The following is a 26,684-nucleotide window of genomic DNA, read 5'->3' as shown; positions in this document are numbered from 1 at the left end:
TTTAGACAATTTTAGAGAACTTTCCCTTTTTTCCGGATATATAATAACAATCAATACTCTTCTTATCGCTTTACAAGGTCTTTCACCTCTCCTTTCTCTAACACTGCTGAAAAAACATTTTGCGTCACGTTATAAACATCACCCGCTTCAATTAAATGTTTGAAATTAACCATTAGCTTCCTCAAATATTCTTGGGACACTTTCTTTTTACTTTCATGGCCAACTAGAGTGACAGTTTTCATTGTCACTCCATTCTTCTTTTTCAGAAAGTTCCATATTCTAGTCTTCTGGATTATAGAAATAAACGCCTTTAAACAGCACTTTATTTAGCTCAGCTTCCCTTGTGTCTAAATTATGTAGATTTCCGGTGTCAAATATAAAAACTAGCGACAAAGTTACAAAGAGAGTCCAAGGCACAAGTTACTAAAAAGAGGGTATTTAAATTTCTGTTAGACAAAACTGCGCCTTAATTACAATTATTATTTTAAAAATGTGAAAAAAAAGGAATCTAAAAAACGAACAAGGGAGCGTTTACCAAATAAAAGGGAAGAATTAAGAGCTTACAATTTTATTTTAGTGGTCACTAACCTGTATTACATTTTTTAATTGTGATGACATATCGGACTTTGTCTCGCAGTTGGATATCAGAGTATTGCGGAAATTGTCGTGGGCTTTCCTATATCTGATGACGGTCAAAGTTACTTTACCACATTCTATCTATTTAGAAAAGTTGGCATTTAAATTTGAACTTTCACTTCCTTTACCATGGATTAAGACATGGTGTTCTAATCCAGCTAGGAAAAGCTTAGCATTGACGTCGTTTTTGTATATCCCATCCAATTTATTTCTTACTGATGGAAAAATATGGTCACTTCCTTTATACATCTCTGCAGTGAATTGGGCATCGTCCTGATGTTACCAATGTTTGTGATTATTGATTGCAGTAACCATTGCATATAAAAATCTTAAAGTATGCTCTTGACAGTGCCAGGTTTCTTTGTTAACTCACAAAACCGTAATTTTTTCTGTCAAGTAGTTCAAATTCCTTTACAACAATTTATTTTGAAATCAACTTTACTTGTCTTTAATCCTTGCTGCTTCGCCTGGCGGGGTTTCTTGCCTTACAAAATCATCCAGTTGTAGGCTTCGTAGGTAGAGAAAGGATTTTGTCTGGGAAAATGGATGACCTAAGGAAAAAGAGGTTCAACAGACTCACAGATATTCATTTTTATACCGCTTTCTGCTCGGATAGTTAAATTCAACTGTAATAAAGTCAAAATTATCCGACCTGGTGCTAGCGGTTATTCATTATTAAGGGTATACTTATGCAAAATAGGTTACCTCTTTATAATTCTTTTTCAATTTGTTTGTTGGCCATGCTTAACGGTTTTAGTTAACAAAATAGCGAGGCGAATCTTGAAAGAGAAACAATAGTCACGTGGATGTATGGGTAATTATAATTGGTACCCGTATTACACCTTCAATTGTTATTATAATAGATATTGATTGTTGAGAGAAATTAAAGTAGCTGTATATAATATGCACACAAAATTGAAGGCTGCACACCGTTAAAGGATGAAGGAACTCAAACCCCACCTTTCGCATAAAGTCTGTAGAGCCACAGGTTTACGGCAAGCTTGAAAAAACATTATTGATAACGTTGACGGCATTTTCTGGAGAATCTCATCGCCCGTCACGTAATGAAACGCTCAAGAGTTACGCGCATCTTTTTCGATGAATTGTTCAGAATTCTTAACATTGATCGTGTGTCTAAGAGAGTCGGTTTTATGGCATTCTAATGCTCAAATAGGGTGGACGGGACCCCTTTCTTTTCTTATTGCACGTTGGGTGCGATGTTAACCTTACGGAGAAAAATTTCAACTAAAGATTATATTTTTATGGCAACGCCACCACTTTTCATGAAGAAAAGATAACAACAAAGATGGTACAATAGGCATGAATTCTTACGATCTTTATATTACACTGCGAGAGCCCAATCTTACAATATTTTCGTTGTTCTATGGAAATTTGCTTTTCACGATTTTCAATCATGTAAGTATGAAAATTTCTGCAGAATATTCAAAGTATTTTAATTTTAACAGCGTTGGATGGATACTACCCAAGAATCTTGCAGAAAAAACATAGATACTAAAAGTAAATGCACAACACTTCATCACCTTAAAACTACCAAATATGATAAATAAAAGGGCACCTAGTTTTCTGGTACTTTATGCTCTTGCTAACTAGCTACTTTTAAGTTGTTTTCACTAGGTCCAATAAATGCATTCCGCGAAGGTTAATTTTCGAAAATTTGAATAAAAATCGCGGAATTCGCGATAATTAATCAACTTAAGTTATTTATTTCGCCTGAAGGCAATAATGGAAACAAAAAGAACAGAACGAAAATAGTGTTTTCAGGATTAGAGCTCATTCTTTGAAATAAAATGTGACACGTCTCAAGGAAAAAACGTTCATATCGAAAGCATAAATTTTAACTTGAACAAAAACCATGTGAGAAAAGCAAACGTATATTTTCTGTCCGATGCCACGATGTTTCTCCACAACATTTCATTAATTCATTCTATTGATTCGAACTTACTTTGTCTACCAAAAGAAAAAAATGTGTCGTTCGGACCCTCCTCCGTTAGCGTTATATTTGGTTTATAAGAGATGAATTGCAAAATGAAAACCCTTTGGTCAAATACATAATCTGATTAAGCGAAATAATTTTTTAGAAAGCGTTGAAGGAAGTGTGTAATTGCTGCGAAAAATAAACTAAAATTTGACATGGATTCTTCAACAGTGAATACAATGGCAGTAGAGGTATCTCTCACGCTCGATGACTTCAAACTGTCTAGTTTATTAATTCATTCAATTCATTCGAACTTTAACTTTGTGTACCAGAGGAAAAAAATGTCTCGTTTTGGACTCTCCTCCGTATATTATTTTTCTTTATATTTTGTTTACAATTCAGATATTAGTTCGTTATTTAAAATATTAATTTTGTTTTTGTTAATTCTCGCGCGTGGTTTTTTAAAAGCCTTTTGACATAAACATTTCAGAAAAATGGGTCATGAACTGTTGTGTACATTATAAAATGTTTCATTTTCAAAGTGGTAGTTGCGTTTATTTCGTTTTATCTATTTAACTGGTCGTTCTCATGTGGTTACTTAAAAAACTGCTGGTTTTCTGTTGGTTACTTCAAAATACTGTTGGTTACTGCTGGTTCCTACTTTTAGTAATAGCGCAGAAAAAAACGCAGCCCCACTGTTGGGTTTTGAAATAGTACATTATTGACGTGCAATCTTTATCGAATGTGCAACCTTTGACAGTAATGGCGTAAGGGGATGCGAGGAAAATATAAAAAAAACCCTACATAATGTGAGGATGAGATTTTTATATACAACGCTACAACGTCGGCATAAAATACGTATCTACGCTCCGTTTCTGAAAACCGTATAGCATCTATCGGATAGCTCTCGCTGCGATAGTTTTTCTTAATGGACACAATTCAAGCGATCTCCGCGGCATAATGTTTAAAACCTGGCTTTCAGCTTCTTTTTTTAAATCAAGAAAAAATGAAATAAATCAGTGCAGGCTGATTTCATATATGCAAAACATTAACATATCAAAAAAGAGGCTATTCAATAATTAAATCGCGTTAGTTAGAGTTAGAACCACCCTTCTTTCTTTTTCTTCAAGCTCCTGAAACGCCATTGCATATAGCAATTCTTTATGGCGGCGGGCTACAACTTTTTGGGGTCGCACTTTTTATGTATCAAAGCTTTTGGCAACTGCACGCGATTCTTTTGTTCGGCGATATGATAAATAGTTTTGCATCGATTTGATACTTTCAAAATATAAATGGCAGTGTCCGCAAACACGGATTGTGAGACTATATACTTTCTCAGTTGATTTTTTCCTTGTTACTTCACCTAATGCATTAATTTTGCGTTTCCGTTCATTTCAGTATTTTTTTTGGCGTTGTCGGTTTAACTTTAGTTCTCTCAGTTTCCTTTTCAAGATGTCAAGGTTTCCTTTACGTGTTTTTGTTCTACTTCAAGCTATTTGGTCAACTGATTGAGTTCGTTCTTCTGATACAATACAACCAAGATCTCATTTTCTATGGTAATTTGTATGTTCAGCTGATTTTTGTTACGTTCGGACTGAGTTTTTTCTGCCAACAAATCTTAATCCTCTCCCTCATCAATTGTGAAAGTGTCCTTAACGTTGGAGAAGAGGTGGTAGCCGGAACCGGAGTTTTTGATGAATACGCTGCACCTAAAAAAGCAAAGAAAAGGGGTCTAAATAATATTATTATCCTTATGAAAGATCGTTAAACAGTTCTATACCATCTATAGACTACAGGCTGCATAGCAAAGCAGATTTGACATTTTAATTTAATTCATTGTTGAATACAAATGAAATTCGCTTACTTTTCTTTGAAGAGTGTTTCCAAAGCGATAGAATAGTGCCTTTTATAGGCAAAGCATCATTTCTTTCATGCCTCCATGTTTTTAATTAGAGCAAAGACTTGAGATATCAGCTCAGGGAAAGACTCCTTTCTCATGTTTTGCCACACACTTTGCAATAACAGCGTGTTTGTTTTGACAAGCAAATCTCTCTTTTTACGCTGTGGAAAATGAAGGCAAATAAAGTCGCCATTTTTCACTCCCGAGAAAACAGTATGTTCAAAGCCAAAACTATACTGAAAAGTATGTTTACAAACGTTCGAATTCGAAACTAAGACACTAATTATTACTTTTCCCTATCGACCCCCTAATTTAATGTTACGCTGCGTCATGAAAAACGGGAAGATCCATCTACCCGCTAGCATGAAGTAATTATTAAACGGCCCCAAACAGTATCCTAATTTAATTGTGTCTCTGTTGATAGGAAAACGTAAGAAACAGAAAAGTAAGACGTTGTTAGCTGTAACTGAATAAAATTTAAGGAAAAGAAACAGTCCACGATATTGGAATTAAGTTCGTTTTCCTTTTCCTTTTTCATAAATAGTTGATTTGCGAATTTTACAAGTTTCTCCACATGAGAAATTTGTTTTCCTGTTCGTTTGTTTCATTTTACGGTTAAAAGTAATATGGAGTCATGTACTGGACAAAAGTCACGCTATAGAGTGTCGTGTTGCGTAGTAGAGTGTCGAGGTGCAATATAGATCCCAAGGTCGCGAGGCGTAGTATAGGTGGACGCGAGGCGAAATAGAGAGTCGCGAGGCGTAATAGTGAGACGCGTATGTAATAATAGAGAGATGCGAGGCGTAATAGAAGGACGCGATGCGTAACAGAAGGACGCGTTGCGTGATGGAAAGACGCGCAAACAAGGGCGACGCGGCGTGTAGGAAGAGGGGACGCGTACTTTCGCGCCATTTGCCTTGGTTACCCGTGAATAAATTTCGAATTTTTTCAATTGACTGGCAAATTAATCAAGACAAAACACGAAAGAAAAAGTAAGTTTTTGTAGCAGCTGGGCTGACCGTTCTCTCTGATTTTTTCTCTCCTGTTTTTTTAATTTCTGCTGTATTATAGTTATATTCTGATAAATTGTGAGAAGTTGCTAATTCATAAGTATGTGTAGTAGTGAAGGGAAGCAATGTAGGGCAACGACGACATTTGTCAACACAGGTATAGCTGGCACCCCCCCCCCTCCTCATATATATTTTCTCATTAAAATTTGTAATGGGCTAGCTATACTATTGCTATAAATAATGGATTATATTATTTGCCCTAGCAACTTTTACTTCCTTTTTTCCTTCCCTTGTATACACCACCAATCAACCCCCCTCCCCCTGCAACGAGGAGGGTGCCGATAAGCCGAAAAATGTTATTACACTGCTTGCATGCTATTCTGTTATAAGCAATGTGCTGTTTTTGTATTAATATTGTGTTTTGTATCACCATGTGATTACAATGTTTTGATAGGTAAACAGGGCAGCTTATAAAACAGAACGTAGGACTACGACTGGTAGTTAAATGGAACTGTGCGGTGCATATGCATGTGTACAACAACACTGTCAACAGGTGTATTGTAATGATGGCAAATTTCTCAAGTTTTGGTTTTCTTCAAGTGACACTGCACCCATTTTCAAGAATTTTAAATAATGCAGCAAATATGTACAATGTTCTTATTCGATTTTCCTTTAAGGATATTCTTAAGACATTTTTAAATTTTTGTCTTACTATCGTGAATATTTATCGGCATGGTTGTAATTTTCAAAACTTTCAAGCTAAATTGTATGTGATGTTTTAGGAATTAAAAATTGATTCAGCATGCAGAAAGTGAAAGACGCTATAGACAGACTGAATAATGCATTGGATGGTCTGTCATCATCAACAACAAGTACTCAAAATAATCCAAATCAGAACATCTTCCAGAGTCCAAACTCACATCCAAGTCCAAACTTACATCCAAGTCCACAACATCAGAGAATTCTACAAGATTTCAAGTAGGTTGATATTTTTAAGAGTTGTGAATTTCTGCTCCCAGCATGATCATTGCCTCCTTTGTATCTTTTCGATAAGTTTCAATAATCATCTCTCCAGGAGTACTGCTCACAGGCATTATGCTGATTGTGACTATTGAATTTTTTCGTGCCTTTGTACCTTTTTATAACATTTTTCATTTTTTTGATTTTGTTCAACTTTAATTTTTTTCTGTATACACTGAGTAGAAAGATTATTATGTTTGAGACAGATTTTTATTTTAATTCTTGTTCTGTTTCAGTAAGCAATTTCCAGCGTTGAATGCTGGTGGTAGCCGATATCGCCCACAAGCAAAGAAACCACGTCTCTCTAATAACTTCATTAAGGACACATGGACCCATAAATTCTGTGCACTGAGCTACAAAGATACATCAGTTTCACCTAATACACGTGAATTAATGGAGCTAAACCAAGTTGGTCTCGGAATTGAAAAAGTTGTTTTTCCTTCCAAAACTGGAACACATGCTATGCTTCTGGAAGAGTTAACAAAAGCTTATCCAAAATTATCATCACAGAGTGGTGGCATTGAACTTCTGAGGGCTGAGAGTGGTGGAATAAACCGACCATTGGTGTTGATACCACCAAGAAAAGATGGTTATTCTATCAGCTATTTAAAAAATTTAGTACCCGGTCACGCTGTAATATACATCAGACCAGTGCAGAGCGACTTACCAATGGAGGAACCAACTATGGATTCAGGTATTGAAGTTAACTGTGTACGATGTAATCAGAAATATCCGTTAAATGATTTAAGATTCCATCAAGCTTATTGTCAACTTGATGATGACATTTTTCCAGAGATGATAGACGATGAAGCTGGGCCATCGAATGAAAAAGAAGTAGGAAGTACTTCTCCCCATATCGATACTTTGTCGGCAATGTTTCCTCGAATCTCTAAAGCCACAATTCAGGACATTTTACGGAATACCAAATCTATCGATGTGGCAGCCAATATTTTGAGTGAGAAAAGTGCAAGTGAAAATATGTCTGACATGCTGCAAATTAAATGTGTAGATAAGGACATGTCTTTAAAAGAAATTCTCAATCAAATTACATCTCTTGCTTCAGAAAATGATACAATCACTTTGGAAATTGAACGTGACAATCTTTGGATGGAATCCTTGAGATTTTACAAAAGGAACCTTGTGAATTCTCAAGTTATGACCAAAAAATTGATCATTGAGTTTAAAGGAGAGGACGGCCTTGATGGTGGGGCAATGAAAACCGAATATTTCAACCTTTTGTTAGAAGAAGTTAAAAATCGTCTATTTGAAGGTGAAAATAACAGTTTGTTGCCTGTGAAAGACATCACAAAAGCTGTGCTTTTCAAAGTTGCTGGTATGATTATCGTACATTCATTGATTGCTGGTGTTGACACCGGCTTCCCAGTATTAGCAAAACCATACTTTTTACACATGTGTGGTAGAGATACCGACAGTTTGATTGAAAGTTTGAATAAAAGCCACATACCAGCAAATGCAACAACTGAAAATTTGATTGAATTGATTGAATCACTTGATCAATGTAAAACAAAGGACGATATAGACAAACTGCTTTACAAGGACAATCAGAAGCAAGATGTGTTTTGGTCACTTATTAATTCTGCGCATTGGCCTGCCGACAAGAATATTAACAAAGAAAATGTCCCATTACTGGTTCAACAACTCATTTTGAATGATGTGATATTGTCACGCCGAAACTCTTCAGACATGTTATTCGAAGGTTTGAGCTCGTGCAATTTCTTGAATACGATTCGGTGTCATTGGAAAGTTATGGATCAAATATTTTGTGCTGGTTATCGCATGATTGAGAGTAAAGAATTTATCAAATGTTTTAGTTTTGACGAACCAACTTCCTTCGTGGAGACACAGGCAAAGAAATTTTTTCTGTCGTTTATTGAAAAAAGTGACAGTATGACATTGAGTAAAGTACTTGCCTTCTGTACTAGTCATACAGTTGTTCCACTGGATGGTATGAAAAATGAAATCAGAGTGAAATACATGTCGGATGATGAAAAAAACAGTATGTGCAAATCCTCTGCATGTTTAAAAATAATCTACCTACCTACAGTTCATTCTGTAGAAAAGGCGTTTCACAATATGTTGGCAACAGCTTTAGCATGTGAATCAAAGGGATTCGCAAATCCATGATAATTGTAAATTTTTAGGGGCACTAACGAGTTTATTTTTTTCCTTCAAGGTGATCGATTTTTAGCTTATGTTGTCATTGTTCTTATTATGTTGTCATTGAGAAAAAATGCCGATTTTTTTTCTTTTTCTTCCAAAATATGCCTCACTTCTATAAAACTGATTTTTTTTCTGGTGGGGGGGAATATAAAAATCCTGTCAGTCCTATGCAAGAATTCTTCCAGTGATATACATACTTTTAATGATCAGATTGATTATGATTAGTCTCGAATTTATGACTGACTTGTACGCTCCTTGAAGTCTATATATACTGCACATGCATTTATAAGTTCGTCTTTTTGTTGTTCTATTTTGTTTGTTTTCTAACTTTTATATGGAAAAGATGTATGGTTATAGTCGTGATCAAGTTACGCATTGCATTATCATTCAGCTGTGCTAACCAAGAAGATATTTTTCTTTTCTTTTTATTTCACAAGGGTTATGTTTGTTATTTTGTTCTTTATGTGAAAAAATGTTCTACTTATATACGGTCGACTCACTCAGAGAAAGTTATTTAAAAACAGAACTGTTATCGTTAAGTAACTTTTAAACATATTTCGAACATTTTGGAGGGAATTTCGTCTGGCATTTTTAGGATTTATTGTATGATTAAACAAACAAGTGGTTTTGTTGACATTTCGTGTACTTATGCAGTACTTTTATTTTTCAGAATATAACATGAATATACAACAATTGAGTCCAGTTGATTTTATTAAGAATTCTGTTGTTGATACATTGAAACTAATCCAGTCGTTATTGTCATCCTTTGTTGACGCGAATACAGCAGATTTGGATTATCCTGTCTATAGACTTGATGAACTTTACAGCTTCTGCTCTAGAGCAGCTTTAGAGTATCCAGATGTTATAACCGAAAATGTACTGAGTAGTATTCATCAAGCATCAGTGATAATTCAATCAGTGAACAAAACTAGTAACGCGGAAACTGTACGGCACAAGATAGGCAGGCCTTCTTTCGATATACCTGAGGAAACTCTAAAAACTTTAGTGAGGTTGAATTTTTCGCAGACGGCAATAGCTGAAATGTTCGGAGTAAGTGCAAAAACTATTCAAAGAAGATTTAAAGAGTTTGATATTGAACCTAAATCGCACACTATGATTGGTGACGAGGAACTTGATGAACATGTCAAAAAAATTATTTCAGATTTTCCTAACTGTGGCATACGTAGAATGAAAGGTTTTTTACTGTCTCATGGTTATCACATTCCTTGGAAAGTTGTTCGTGATAGTATGTGGCGGGTTGATCCATCAGGGCTATTGATGCGCTCGTTGCAACGTAATGTAGTTCGAAGAAGAAAATATAGTGTTGCAGCGCCAAGGTCATTGTGGCATATAGACGGCAATCACAAATTGATAAGATGGTCGATAGTCATTCATGGCGGCATAGATGGGTATTCTAGGCGTCTAATGTTTCTGTCGTGCGGATCAAGTAACAAGGCTACTGTAGTACTCGATTTATTTCTGACCGCAGTACAAAATTTTGGCTTGCCGTCGCGTGTAAGAGGAGATCATGGGGTGGAAAATGTAGACGTTGCTTGGTTTATGATATCAAGACGAGGAAGTAATCGTGGTAGCTTTATCGCTGGGAAAAGTTGCCATAACCAAAGGATAGAGAGGTTCTGGAGAGATCTATTCCACGGCTGCACATACATATACCACAACATATTCACTTACTTGGAAGAGATAGGAGCCTTGGATATATCGAATGAGTTGCATTTGTTTTGCCTTCATTATGTTTTTATTCCAAGAATAAATGCACATTTTCAAAGATTTATCCTGGGCTATGATCACCATCCTATCCGAACAGAGAGAAACCTTTCTCCTCTTCAATTATGGGAAAGAGGTTTGTTGTTGCAAAGGAGACCGTCAGAAGATGATATTGTCGATGACTGCGATTCATATGGTATAGATTGGAGTGTACCGAGTCATTATATCGAAACCCGTGACGATGCTATTGTGGTTCCCGAGATAAATCATCCATTTCAAAGTAATGACTTATACCTGGAATTTTGTAGATCTAACGATCCAATGGCAAATTGCGATAACTTCGGTATCGAAGTGTTTCTTCGAACTGTTCAGGTCGTAGAAAGTACATTGTTATGAACACCACTATTAGTTCACTCACAGAACTTTTGATTGAATTGCTTAACTTGACATTAGTTACATTAGATACATTACAAAGAAGAAATTCAAACATTTTGTTCACTATATACGTACTAGATATTATGCTTAGGTAAAATAAAGCTCCTTCAGTTCTTCTAACCACGCGAAAAAATAGCCACAGCAGTAGTCATTTAATAAGTTCTTCCCGTGCCTAATTATAGAGCGCGCTCTTTTTTGTTTCCCCGTCCCAACGTCGAAAAGTTGTATTATGCCCTGATCGAGGTTGTTATTCTGCTTATCATAACTCCCCTCTAATAGGCATATAATATACACGAGAGGTTATGATGAACTAGTAGCCCTTGTACACCAAGTATGGAATCTTTTTTTTTCATTTTTTCCTTTTAAAGTATTCATGACAAGAAAAAAGTGAAGATGTATGTAAGCGTAGTTCTTTCTCTGACACGGATCCTCCCATCACACATCTTATTACGCTCCGACTTTACACGTATTTCTATTACGCCTCGCGTCCTTCTATTACGCCTCGCGTCTCTCTATTACGCCTCGCGTCTCTCTATTACGCCTCGCGTCCTTCTATTACGCCTCGCGTCTCTCTATTACGCCTCGCGTCTCTCTATTACGCCTCGCGTCCTTCTATTACGCCTCGCGTCTCTCTATTATTACATACGCGTCTCACTATTACGCCTCGCGTCCACCTATACTACGCCTCGCGACCTTGGGATCTATATTGAACCTCGACACTCTACTACGCAACACGACACTCTATAGCGTGACTTTTGTCCAGTACATGACTCCATAAAAGTAATCTAAGATCAATTAATTGCACTACTGTAGGCTGACCTCGACCCCAGAGCCTGTTGTCTTCTTTCATATCTGGAAAGCTAGATAAACCATCCCAATAATAATTTTCAGTGAGAAGTTAGAGTATCGCACGTTGATAACGATAATTTTGTAAGCACAGATTAACCAATCAAGCATTACATTGTCCATGAAACTTAGACCACGTTTATACGCATACGTGATAAAATCTCAACCCGGGATGAAACTCGCCCCGGGGTGAAACAAAAAGTGTTTACACGTGGGCGTCATCCAGGGATGAAATCAGTATATTTCCATCTTGGGATGAATAATCAAATCCCGGGATGAAACATTAACTTTGCTAACTTTGCGTATGATAATTCGATGTGATATTTTTTAATTTGTGAGTAGAAAGGTCAAACGAGAAACGTAGAACGATGGCGCCTGAGAGAAGAAGTGTAATATTGTTGATCACAAATATATCGACAATTTTAACTATAGCATCCCTTCTGTTACAGTTGCATATAGTATTATTAATACAACTAGCAGAGTAATATAGAAACAATGTAATTCTTCTGAGGGAAGCTGTTTGGTAGAAACTAAGCATTGGCTAGATGTCGACAACATTGAGGTTGCTGGCTTGCCGTTGGCCGTGTGATCCTCATTATTTTCATTCAGCAAAGTTTCCGCCACTTCATTTTTTTGCGTCGCTATCAATCAGTACACTCCTTAATTTTTTAACATCTCATTGTACGTCATTTTCCTATAAAAATGAATAATTGACAATTTAAACAGACAACATCATTTTCGCAAAAAGTGTGAAAAGTGTACATTCAGCATTCTCATCCCGGAATGGAATAGGTGTTTACACTCATTTCTTTTTCTTAATATCATCCCGGAATAAAATTTTATTCCGCCTTAAACGTGTAAGCGTTGTGAAGACTTTCAGTACACACAGAGATGAACTCATCCGGGGACAAAACACGTGGGATGAAATTTAACGTGTAAGCGGCCTCTTAGGAAAGTCATAATTGATCACTTAAATGTTATGTAGGTCCAGGGATGAAGCAACATTGCGGCTTAAAATAGTGATTGCCCTCTCGTGTCCAGTGCTATTCTTTTAAAGACAACGAGGCATAGAGGAGAGAGTAACGCAAAATAATAGATACGGTGACGATAATTTTAAAACTACACGGAATACACACTTTTTTATAAAAACACAAGCCTCGGATGTTTTCTGATTAACCAAAATAAAAAAAGTCTCAATCTCTAAATATTGATTCTAAAACTGAAACAACCCGAGTCTAAATTTTGCCATGAAATTAGGACATTCCAGGATATGAGTTTCTTTACAATGATTTTTAAAAGGAAATTCCTCTTGAAATGTAATCGAGGAATAACAATATATCGAATTATTGCACAAAAATAGTACTCATTTCTTGCATCTCTTACGTACCATGTGGGAATATTGTGATTATTATTAAACATCTACTGTTGATAAACTTGCATTACATTATCAACTCCGCCATTTTAAAGGCAACGTTTTCAAAAAAGCGTGGACATGTGATGAGAAAATTTAATTTTTAATAAAATGTTTTGGCTTCTTTCGGAGATACGAGGTCAGACACAAACTAATACATGATGAATTCATTATTCACACTAGGTGGAAGGTTTTCTATACGCTCAGGGGACATATTTGTAATTGCCTTATTTTGATCTCTATTTCCGCGTAAGTTTCTTACATAAAACATTCAATATTCCTTTGACTGGAACTGCGTGTATTTAATGGAAAATGTCTTATATTAATACACAACGTTTGCCTGTTATCTTTCCTCCAAGTTATGACTGGAAATACCGAACTAGACCAAAATCCAACCTTACAAAAGAGATGGTTTTTTTCTCAAAATTGCTCAAATTTGAAAAAAAAATACAAAGGTAAAAAAAATTGTTTATCTGTCTGTGACAGGCAAAGTGAAAGTGTTCTTTTTCCTTTGAAGTTTTCAAGAAATACATGTCTCAAATTTTAATCGACAAAGAAGACGTTTCCACGTGAATAACAGTAACTCAAAGATGATTTTATGACTCCGCTATTTCTCCAGAAAATGTTCACAACTTTTTTTACTAAACAATGTGCGCTACACACAACAACAGCAATCCCCGTCAAGAAGAAGCAAATTTACAGTTACAGGAGAGCAAACCATGAAGCAGACTAGCTCTATTTATAAGGGAGATACAAATTTAGTCATTGTAAACTTTTATTTAGTCATAAGTAAAGCTATATAATAATAGTTGCATTCTGTCTGTGAAAAAGTCATGAAACAGCAATCCTATGATAATTTTCCAAAGTAAAACATGGCACTAACTGGAGAGCTACCTAATAAAATATTTCGAAACTTTGAAGCTGGACGATTAACTCTTCGTTTATTGTAAGTATATTTCATATGCATAGTTATGTTACATTGATAATGCGTTGCATTAATATTTTAAGTGTCATTGATAAATAAATATTGCTTGGTTTCCAATAAAAGTTTTAACTTTTGGTGAACAGCACGTGTTTTTGATTTAGTCGTAACAGTGACAGTTGTGAAACTGTGGTACAAAAAAAAATAGTTTATTGAGAACCAAGATGAAGGCTGCGTAATTGATTTCCTTCCAGCTCTGTCGTTGTTTATAGCATGCTGTCATTCTTAAATTTCTTGTCTCAGATCACGTGACTATGGGTATTAGTTTGCCGAGAGATCCCTCTTTCTGCCATCAACATGATGAGACCTTCATCGCTATTTATTATCGCATATTATTTTTAATGTCGATCATTTAATTTCCCTGATTGTGCATCAAATGAGCCATATATTTAATGAAATTTTGTAATAAATCCACAATATTTTACTTATTGTCCACAATGCTTGTCAATGATGCTTTTTTTTACATATAGACGTTATAAATACATAAAAAAACCCACAAACTGCAATATCTGGCTTAGTGTCCACCAAATGCTGCATTTCAGTGAATATAAATTTCAAAATGTTAGATAATACTGCATAATGTAATTTTCCTCTGATTGTCTACCAAATGCTCCATTTTTGAGCCTATAATATTTGATATTGCGTAATAAAAGCATATTATTTCACTTATTATCCACCAAATGCTCAATTTTGTGTATAAAGATGTTTTAAATATAAAAAAATTCCGGTAAAGTAACTATTTCACTTAGTGTCCATCAAATGCTGCATTCTTGTTTATATAAATTTTGAAATGTTAGATTATATCGCCACATGCAATTTTTGTCTGATTGTCCACGAGATGCTGAATTTTTGTTCAAATAAGTTTTAAATTACGACATAATACCGCAAAATGTAATTTTCCTCAGATTGTCTACTAAACGCTTCATTTTTGTGCCTATAATTTTTGATTCTATGTAATAAAACCTCATTTTTTCACTTAGTGTCCACCAAATGCTTCATTTTTGTTCATATAAATTTTAAAATGTTAGATAATACGGCATAATATATTTTTTCTCTGATTGTCTACCAAATGCTCCATTTTTTAGCCTATAATATTCGATATTGCGTAATAAAATCTTGTTTTTTCGTCATTGCCCACGAAATGCTCAATTTCTTATACAGAGATGTTTTAAATATAAATAAATTCCGGTAACGTCCACTATTTCACTTAGTGTCTACCAAATGCTGCATTTTCGCTCATACAAATTTTATGATATTAGATAGTACGGCAAAATGAAATTTTCCTCAGATTGTCTACCAAATGCTTTATTATGTAATAAAAGCACACTATTTCACTTACTGTCGACCAAATGCTCTATTTTTGTTTATATTAATTTTGAAATGTTACATTATTCTGCAACATGCAATTTTTGTCTGATTGTCCACCAAGTGCTGCATTTTTGCGCCTATAATTTTTAAAATCGTCTTATAACGCCGCAATCTATTACCCATTGTCCACCAAATGCTGCATTTTTGTTTATATAAATTTTAAATTATTAGATAGTACCGCAAAATATAATTTTGCTCAGATTGTGTACCAAATGCTTCATTATGTAATAAAAGCATATTATTTCACTTATTGTTCACCAAATACTCCATTTTTATATATATGGACGTTTTAAATATAAAACAATCCCGGCAAGGTACACTACTTCACTTATTGTCGACCAAATGCTCCATTTTCGTTTATATATATTTTGAAATTTTAGATTATACCGCAACATGCAATTTTTGTCTGATATAATTTTTAAAATTTTCTTATAACGCCGCAATCTATCACCCATTGTCCACCAAATTCTGCATTTTTGTCATATAATTTTTAAATTATTAGATTGGACTGCAAAATGTAATTTTCCTCAGATTGTCTACCAAATGTTTCATTTTTGTGCCTTTAATTTTTGATTCTATGTAGTAAAACCCCATTTTTTCACTTAGTGGCCACCAAATGCTGCATTTTTGTTAATATAAATTTTAAAATGTTAGATAATACCGCATAATATAATTTTTCTCTGAATGTCTACCAAATGCTCCATTTTTGAGCCTATAATATTTGATATTGCATAATAAAAGCATATTATTTCACTTATTGTCCATCAAATGCTCATTTTTTGTACATATGGATGTTTTAAATATAAAAAAATCCCGGCAAAGTGCATTATTTCACTTAATGTTCACCAAATGCTGCATTTTTGTTTATATATATATTTTGAAATATTAGATTATACTGCAACGTGCAATTTTCATCTGATTATCCATCACATGCTGCTTCTTTGTGTCTATAGTTTTTAAAATTGTGTTATAACGCCCCAATTGTCCACCAAATGCTGCATTTTTGTTCATATAAATTTCAAAATATTAGATAGTGCCGCAAAATGTAGATTTCTTCAGATTTTTTACGAAATGCCTCATTATGTATTAAAAGCACATTATTTCACTTATTGTCCACCAAATGGTCCATTTTTGTGCATATAGACGTTTTAAAGATAAAAAAATGGTGGCAAAGTACACTATTTCACTTATTGTCCACCAAATGCTGCATTTTTTGTTTATACAAATTTTCAAATGTTAGATTATACCACCAAATGTAATTTTCTTCAGATTGTCTACCAAATGCTTCATTTTTGTGCATATGATTTCGGAACTTGTGTAATAAAACCACATTTTTTCACTTAGTGTCCACCAAATGCTGCATGTTTGTTCATATCAATTTTAAACAAGAAGCCCTGGGGGCTCTAAGAATTTTCGCTCGCTACCAAAATATTTGATGACAATCTACTAATTCGTTGTGTTATCGTGCCAAACACTCGAAGAGTTTTGGTGCATAAAGCTCTGAAGATAAAGCACACAAGTGACATTATATCTTATAACAACCGCAAACAAAACGCAATGTGTCATAATAAACTCACATTTTAAAAGAAATTGCTAACAAAAAATACAGCCTATCATTCATGGTTGAAAGTCTTGCGGTTGAGACGTTTATGGTCTTAAACGGCATTAGTTGACAAAAAATCAAAAATTTGATGACCAACATGTCGCCATTATGTTCAGCATACCTTTTTTGTTAAGTGTGCCAACTTTTGTCCAATTTTGGCCTGAAACATCATTTAGATGATTTCCCAGTACTTAGGGAGCTTGGGTACGAAGTTTTAATCTGTGACGTTAATTGACCATTTGGGACAGGGTTAGTTAGTCAGTTATACCATCAATACTATCCTCCTCTCAGATGAACGTGAAATCCCAGGGTCGACTTTTTCTCAAAAAATGCTCCGAAAGAAAAAAACGACGGTTTTAAAGAATTTCCTACGCCTTCGGGCGCGGAAATTCAAAAATGTTAGATAATACCGCATGTTGTAATTTTTCTCTGATTGTCTACCAAATGCTCCATTTTTGTGCCTATTATTTCTGACACATCTGACAAATTAACCATACATATAATTTCTGACTTTGTGTAAAAATTATGGTTTTATTACACAATGTCAGAAAATTAAACCAGGAAGTGTGCAAAATAGAAACACGTAGAGCTGAAGGACTACAAACCACTCACCAAAGCTACCATAAACAGCACAAAATAAAAATACTCCCTCTTTTACGACACTAGGCACTGGTCCAATTAGTGAAAAGTGTGGTGTTCTCAGCAAGAAAACAACTTACTACAATAAATCACAACTGGGAAGGGATCCCAATACTCCCTCCAATGTGTTGCCTAGGAACAGCAATAACATTATGGCTTCCTTCGAAATGTCTTCTGTGCATCTAAGAAACATGAACTACTGCATAGAATTAATGCATAAAAAATTAAAGAAGACTATTTTTCTTGGTTCGGTGGGGCATGTTCCTTCACTAACGTCAACAAGTAAAACCAATTTGAAGTAGAGTGTTCGTTGCCCATTACAATTTTTCATCATTATGGTTTGTACAATTATCGTAAGAAAAGATACCATGTAATCTTCCAATCTCCGATACCAACACAACATCACCAACCTTGAAGGAGCGTTTATAGTTCCGAAATTTTATTCCTTGTTCTAAATATTGTAAATAGCCGTTTCGCCGTATAAAACAATAAATGCTGTATGCATGGCTTTTGAAAATGCGGAAATTCGACAATAAGACGCGTCTTTTTGCGCGTTTAATTTTAATTGTTGAGGCAATGGTGAGATGTTCCAGATTGGCATGTATTTTTTACCTAGGCAAGCGATACTTTTTTGGAAACAAAAATTTCGAGTTCAGCCTAGGTAAAAAATATTTTGCTATCTGGAACTTCTTACCATAGCCCACTTAGTGTCTTTTTTTCCTTCCATTTCGATGGTCTTTTTTTTGTCCATAATATTTAGTTTGAGAAGAGAGAAAAATGTCATTTAGTTAACATTTGTCAAGATCCAGTTTAAAACCGTGCTGATAAATAAATTGTATACTACAAAAATTAGAAAGGAATTCAACGTGACAGCAAGATCTCTGTCATTTGTTACTTGTAGCTTGAAGTTCGTACGTGGTTTAGTGTAATCCAGTTTTGACCGGCGGACGGACAACGCCAATTATTACAGAGACTAAACTAGTGACTCGGCGGTATATATCCAAGATTGAGCGCTTTAATTAAAAAAAAATCCAATGATATAAGCAATAGACTGTGGCTACATCTTTAACCTAAAGCATTGTCAAAACAGTTTTATTAAGTTTAATTTTAAAAAATTATTACACACTGACCGTATTTTTATAATTATTCTCTTTGTTGTATCGCAGTTTTTTATTAAAATATTTAACAGTTAAATGGATAAAATATTTGAGATCCTCACCAAAATTATAATAAAGTGTGAAATTTTCAAGACAATAATGCATATAAATAATCTGTTATAGCGGTTTGTTTAATAATTTTGATTTGGTTTTTTTTTTAAAGTTACGCTTGTAAGCGTTTGACAAAGCAGGACCTTTTGAATGTCAAACAAGTTACTGCATTTTAATTTACCTATACTGAGTTGTAGATAAGAAAAATATTGGTATATCAAAAGTTTTAAAAACATGAAATAAAAGTACAGGCTACGCAGCTAATGTTACTCCGTTTAAATTTATTTCGTGGAAAAGTTTAAATGTTTAAAGCCATGGCCTATTTAAATAAAAATATAGCCTAGCTACGTTACAAAATTAACTGTAGAATCTACATTCAACAAGTTTGGTCAATAAAAAGTAAATGTATTTTGGTAGAGTTTAACATAGATAGCGCGCCATTTGAAAATAATCAAAAAAGAAACAATGAAATTGGTTAGAACAACATAATACAGTTGGCTTAGTTAGTTAAATATGTTTTGCTTCCGCATGATCAACGTTTTAAACCAAAATCTTAATATTTGATTTGCTTAACATTTATACATGATTTAAAAAACCGTGATGACACGCTCATATTAACATGTCAAATTTATCAAAAACAAATATTATGAAAGTAAAGGTCTTAAAACGTAAAAAGGTCAGAACAAGTTTCCAGTTCTAACGATTATTAAAGGTCTTAAAACGTAAAAAGGTCAGAACAAGTTTCCAGTTCTAACGATTATCCTATCAAAGACTATCACATTTTCCCGATTATTAACTTAAGGGGTAGTTTCAAGTAATAGACATAATACAAGGCTTTGGAAGGTCTTAGACCTAAAAAAAGTAGCATGTGGGTGCCTAATAGATAAATATAAAAACACTCAATAAGTATCATAGCAAAACAGGTTATTAAACAAAACCCAGCAGAATAGGTTAGAATACGCCCAGCATAAATGTATAAAAGTATATATTTTCAAGTGGAAGCTCTAAGAAAATAACGGGAATGTTAATATTTTTTTTTACCGTATTGTAATATTTAGACACTGTTTAAGGCGAATTTAATTCCCATTTATTGGTACCAGGCTTCCATGAAAGTAAAAATATATATATAAATATATATATATATATATATATATATATATATATATATATATATATATATATATATATATATATATATATATATATATATATATATATATATATATATATATATATATATATATATATATATATATATATATATATATATATATATATATATATATATATATATATATATATATATATATATATATATATATATTATTATTATTATTATTATATACTGTATTGTTTAGGCACATATGCGTTGTATATTGAGCATTTTTTTGAGATTTTTCTAGAGACTTCTGTAAATATCCTTGAAGAGTAAAGCCGTAGTGAAGAACATATTAAAAAATACCAGGTTTATCCTTCGATATTTTTTAAATGGGAAAAAACTAAACGCCGCCGCAAACACAGACAAAAACAAGCACACGTAATTCAACAATTGACATGTAATACACAAATAATTTTATTTACGCATACATTGTTTATTGTTTAAGGGCATTTAAAGAATAAAACATTCCTCTAAAACTTAAAATCAAATTAATTAGTCATTTTTGCTGCACTCTCTTTGGTTTTTCGGTGTTTAGTCGTTTCATCTAAGGCATGCTTTTTATCAGAATATGTTCTATAAAAAATCAGGTAAGATTACACGTTAAAAATATGCCTAGCAGAAACATAAAAATCTTGCTTAGATTGGACATTATCTGTATATTTTCATGTTTATATTATATAGATATATATGTATATATGTATATATCGAATTTATATATCAATTATTAAATGTTTATCAATCCCTACCATGTTTTCTTTGTTCCGATTATCCTTGTCTCGATTGCTTGCCGACAAGTTAGCTATTTGTTACCGTGATTATTAATGAAGAAATTACATTACTGTAATTTTGAGTTTAAGGCTTAATAACTTGGAAACGGGTAAAAATAATTGACGTCATCTATTGCTTTTTATATATTTTGTATGTTAAAATGAAAATATTCTCGCGTCTTTTAGCCATATCTGTTATAATAATACAAAGACTGTGTGTGTGTCTGATTATCTACAAGTTTTGAAGCAACAACACTTTTTGTCTTTGATTCGTCATTAGTGCGCATTTTTTCACCATAGTGTGTATGGAAATCTTTCACCCTTAGCACGCTTCGAATATTGCACTCCGGTTTCCGCCTGCGCGGAATGGTCCGCCTTATCGAAACCAGCCCTTAGCCAGTAGTATAGATCTACTACATGTGCCTCATGTTTGATACATATTTTACATCTCTACACCTACCCCATCTTTCATATTCAATGTAAATCAAACGATGGCAGTAACAGTTTTCAGCACGTATACGTTTTTCGGCGTCTTTATGGAGGAGCTTAACCATCGTCATGAAATTAAATCGCGAATTTTAGGAGCTCGGAACTTCAGATGCAATCGAGTGTTCGAAGATCATCTCGTCATGCATTGGTTGTAACTTCTCTTACGTGTTTGTTTTTTAACTTGCAAGTCATAAAACAAAGGAGAAAATGTTATTGAAGAGTAAAAATCTTGTAGCAAGACATAGGCGGCACAAAAAGGGTGATCAGAATTTTATACTGAGGCAATCATATAATATGTTTTAAAGTTTATACATCAATAAATTTTCCACAAAAGATTCAATTATCTTATTTTCCCCAGCGTTGGCAAGCTTGACTCTCAACATCACACTGGTAGGTTTTCTACTTTGTTGTTTATCACATATAAGTAATCTTCGCAATGTGACCCCAGTGTTTAAGATTAATTTTAGACAAAGTATAGGATTAATTTTAGACAAAGTATAACTTTCGGACGCACAGATGGGTTAAAAAGAATGTTCTGCTTTTATTAGCGTTGTGATATCATCCCTTCTCATTTTAAAATGAGGATGCATCATGGCCTTATCAAGGTTCCTAGGTTTACGCAATAAATCCATTTTGTACTCACTTTGCCTTCGCTAGGTCGGCTACCCAGCGGAACCCTGTTGCATTTAGTTTCGTAGTGGTAGTGTGTTTGTTAGTGAACTGTTGTCATAACACAAATACGTTCAGTAACCTCCCATTTTAAAGAAACTAAAATGGCGTTGCTTACTTCGATTTTCATCTTAAATTCCCTGTCGAAGAAATATCGTTTACAGCCGCGATATTGGTTCATACAAGCGGACAACACGTCTATTACAAACTTCGAAACCAGACCGTACGGTGCCAACGGAAAATAAGAAACCACATCTTATAAATAGTCAATAGTAAAACGCAACTGGGCATCAAATCATGGATGAGATGAACGTCCAGAGGTTTCCCTACAAAAAGCGTATCTAGCCAAAACAGGACTTGCTGAAGAGTTTATACTCGCACCATCTTTTTGCCCATAGACCACAACATTATACAAAAATGCAGTTTTTGTGCAAGTATCGAAAATCATTTCTTTTTTCAATATAATTGTTAGAAATTTATCACGATAAATACAACTACATATAATGTCATTTATTTGTTTCAAACTGCTGTATGACACGATAAAAGTCGACTTTTTTACAAATACAAAAAGACCACATACCTTTTCTGTGCCAATCCTTCGTTGTTTACGTTTTACTGGTTGCTATGAAAAGTATATTGGAAAACGGAACAAATATAACACAAACATATACTCGACAATACTTCATATGATAATAAAGTGCTGTTTGGAAGCCTGCTAACAACTGCATGCGTGTTGATCACCTTATCGGCATTCGTAATTTCGATAATGATCTATTTATTGACGTGAATTCGGCCGATATGTCAAAAAATTTGCACTTTTCACACATTAATGTGTTAAAGCACAACGTTCGTGTGATCGATGAAAAGTATTTTTACATTTCACCAAAACAGGACCACAACACCACATCAGCCACCACGCAATCATCAAGACATCAGCCCCCACAACCAGGATCGCCACCTCTACCACTACCAACACATTTAACCTCCACCTCCTCCTCTCTCTTACCACTACAATTGGCACCACCAGCACGAATAGGGACAACGGTGACTAGTAATGCTGAAAGCTGGATTTGAAGACCTAAAATTTAAATCAGCAAGTTGCATTAGCCGAACTGAGTAATCAATTGGTTCATACGAGTAACAACTTCTTTAAAAATCAGTGTTTTCATTGAAACTGATTGACCGATAGGAATCGAGACTGCAATCAGGTTGATGGACTTCTTACACAACATTTTCTTGTTGCTGTGGTGTGATAAAAAACCGGAAGAAAAGCTATGTGAAAACTATGGGGTTAGACTTGCGAGTTGTAGCAATGAAAATCCAAAAATCAAATCAAAATAATCGGACAAACCAGCATTTGTATTGAAATTGCTTGCGTGACAATATTCCTTCTATTGACCAACAATAATTCAGGTTCACATTGTTATGTTTTCTTGTAATTTTCGTCAAATATTTGCACTAACAAGGCATAGATAATAGCACTACCACTAATGCCAATACAGCCACTACTACCACCAGCGCCACCACCACTGCAACCACAACCACCACAACAACCGCCACCACAACCACACAAAAGTTCAAAAAATACGCTGATATGAATACTGCTGGTTTAAGAAATAGAACTGTAATTTGTGTTTTAATGACCAACGAATTAAAAAACATATTTTCTTCTATTGTTTTTTTCTTGTACTTACTTAAAGATTAATGAGGATGAGGTGACTAAACACCAACTTGCAATGACAATCTTAAGACGGATGGTTGTGAAGAGGTAGAAGTTTTACCCTCACCTTAAAAATACAGATAAAGTACACAAGACATGAAACTGAGTACCACCATCATTAAATAAGGAAGTAGCATATTTTACTTGAATTGAGTAACATCTTTTCAAAATCAAGTTCCCCTCCTAAATAACTGAGATATTATAATAAGTTTTAACACGAGCTTTCACATTCTTGCTCCTAAACAAAACACAAGAAAATTACATAGCTTTCTTCTTGGGAATTTTAAATATGTGTCAATTTACTATCGATGGAATGATACAAACAAAAGAGGTGAAGACAAAACTATCGATGGAATGATACAAACAAAAGAGGTGAAGACAAAAGTATCGATGGAATGATACAAACAAAAGAGATGAAGACAAAAGACGTTAGTAAAGTGTTTCTATTAACGAAAAAAATCCAATCAAAGGAAAATAATGATCCTGTCATCCGGGGAAAATTTCGAAGTTGAGCTTCATTCCAGAAAAAGTTTCTAAACTTAAACTACTTTAACGTACTAACATGGGTGTGGATTAAAACCTTATTACTGCGCTATTAACTTTAAAACATAATATAATTCTGCCATACAGAGGGGAAGTTAGATTACCCAAGTTAGAAATTACAAAGTTTACTGGTGACTGTACAAAATGGTTAGGTTTTTATGAAAGTTTTGAATCCTCGATTCATAAGTCACAATTTATTTAAGGTGCTATTTAGAAGGAGACGCTTTAAATTTTATATCTGGATTATCTCTTACTAACGAAAATTACGAAGAAGCATTGAAGCTATTGTCCAACAGATTTGGAGATCCACAAGTAATTATAAACTCACACATGCACGAATTATTGAAGATGAAAATAGTTTATAACGATCGCGACTTAACAGCTCTTCGACGACTCTGCGATGATATGGGTATTGAAGGAAATGACTATGGCTCTTTACTCAATCCGATTATTATGGAACGATTGCCGCACGAATTTAAATTGACTGTTTCCAGGAATCTGAAACAAAAGGTCTGGGATATTGACAAACTCCTCGAACTAATAAATGACGAGTTAAAAGCTAGAGAAAATTGCATCGTACCGAATCTTACCGTTAACTCACACAGAACAGAAAAGGATCCTAGTAACGACGTAGGTAAGAAACGTTTTGATTTTTCGCATCCATACGAGCCCAATTCGGGCGCGACTTTGTCATCTGAATACAGGGCCAAGGAGAAATGCGTATTTTGTGAAGGTTGTCATTGGTCTGACAAGTGTCCAGTCATTACGGATGTGGCGTCTAGAAAGGAGTGTCTAAAAAAATCATATTGTTTTTTGCACTTTGTTTTCAAATAAACAAGAAAAAGGGTGATTCCCCGGGCACGGAAAAAAACTGTCACAGGTTACGCATCAAAACCACGTGCAAAACAATTCATACAACGTGTTTTTGCAAACTGCGGATGTCATGCTCAAAAATCCAAACACCGACCAAAGCGTACAAATTCAGGTTTTGTTCGATGTGGGTTCCCAGAGGACACACATCTCTGATCGCGCTCGAAGAATGTTGAATTTAAAGACAGAGATCACGGAATAAATTAATATCTCTACTTTCAGTAATCGCAATGTTATTTCTAAAACTGCTGACTGTGTTAAATTATTAGACACGAGACAAAAACACCATTTCATTTAGCGTACTTTGGGTCCCAACAATTTGTTTACTAATTAAATCGCAACCCGTAAATTTGCAAAAAAAATTTACAGATTTGAAAAAGACTGATTTTGCTTCTTCGGGAGTTGGAAACGAAATTGACTTACTGATCAGATCGGATGTGTAGTGGAATATAGTTACCGGGAAGATTCACAGGAGTGTGGAAAGTAGTTTGGTCGCCATAGAAACAAAATTCAGATGGGTTTTGAGCGGAGTGCATGAGTCTGTGAGAGGGTGTGAAAAGAACAAAATATCGACAAATAATTTGGATCATACCTTGCGTGTTGATTGTTGTGAGAGGGAAACTGACATTCTTGATAAGCAGTTGAACAAATTTTGGGAATTAGATAGTATTGGGATTTCAATAAATGAAAAATCTTGTAAGATCTCGTTTTTGATAAGATAAAAAAGAATAAAGATAGTCGTTATGAGTTAGCCTTGCCGTTTAAAGAAAATCATTCCTTATTGCCAGATAATTTTAAAGTCAGCCAAAAACGCTTATTAAAATTACACAATCGCTTGAAAAACAACCTGTCGCTTCTAGTTGATGACTACAATATTTTTAAGGAACAAATGAAATTGGGTTGAACCGGTACGCGATGTTGGGACGCCTGGAGAAACACATTACTTGCCACACCACGCTGTTTTACGTGACGATAAAAGCACGAAAAAAAATGAGAATAGTTTTTGACACTTCCGCGAAAATTAACCACGAGTCGCCCAGTCTAAACGACATACTGTACAAGGGTCCTCAGCTAACGCCGCAACTGTATGATATCCTTTTGCGATTCAGATCACATCCTATAGTTTTGATAGCCGATATAGAAAAAGCATTTCTATAAATTGCGATCAAAGAAACAGATCGTAACTTTTTGAGGTTTGACGATATCCTTGCCGAACAACCCACGATCGTTAGAATTCGATTCGCCCGTTTAGTGTTTGGATTGACGCGTTCACCACTTTGTTTGAACGGTACTATTCGAAATCACGTGAGTCAGCATGAATTTGACCCACTGTTTGCTCAAAAGGTTGTAAGGTCGTTTTTAGTCGACGATTTTATTGGCGGTCACGTAAATGATCAAGAAGGTGTAAAGTTGTTTAAAGAGCCTAAACTCCGATTTATAGAAGGGGATTTTTATCTTCGTATATGGCACACATATAATGAAAATGTTCGAAAGTATATAAATCATATCACCAACTTAACCGCGCCTCCCCAAACTAATAGTAAAATTTTTGAACTTGTTTGGAATG

General features: G+C 34.5%; 1 protein-coding gene across 1 annotated transcript; it reads left to right on the top strand.

Moving 5' to 3' along the window:
- Positions 1-5,102: 5,102 nt before the first annotated feature.
- Positions 5,103-9,380, top strand: LOC130641985 (uncharacterized). The gene is made up of 2 exons (XM_057449038.1): positions 5,103-6,460; positions 6,739-9,380. The coding sequence occupies exons 1-2, from the start codon at positions 6,285-6,287 to the stop codon at positions 8,645-8,647; spliced, it is 2,085 nt and encodes a 694-aa protein (XP_057305021.1). The 5' UTR covers positions 5,103-6,284; the 3' UTR covers positions 8,648-9,380.
- The last annotated feature ends 17,304 nt before the right edge of the window (positions 9,381-26,684 follow it).

This window comes from Hydractinia symbiolongicarpus, chromosome 4 (genome assembly GCF_029227915.1).
Source record: "Hydractinia symbiolongicarpus strain clone_291-10 chromosome 4, HSymV2.1, whole genome shotgun sequence".
Taxonomy (NCBI): domain Eukaryota; kingdom Metazoa; phylum Cnidaria; class Hydrozoa; order Anthoathecata; family Hydractiniidae; genus Hydractinia; species Hydractinia symbiolongicarpus.
Note: the sequence above shows the minus strand (reverse complement) of the source record. Positions and strands in the feature narration are given on the sequence as shown.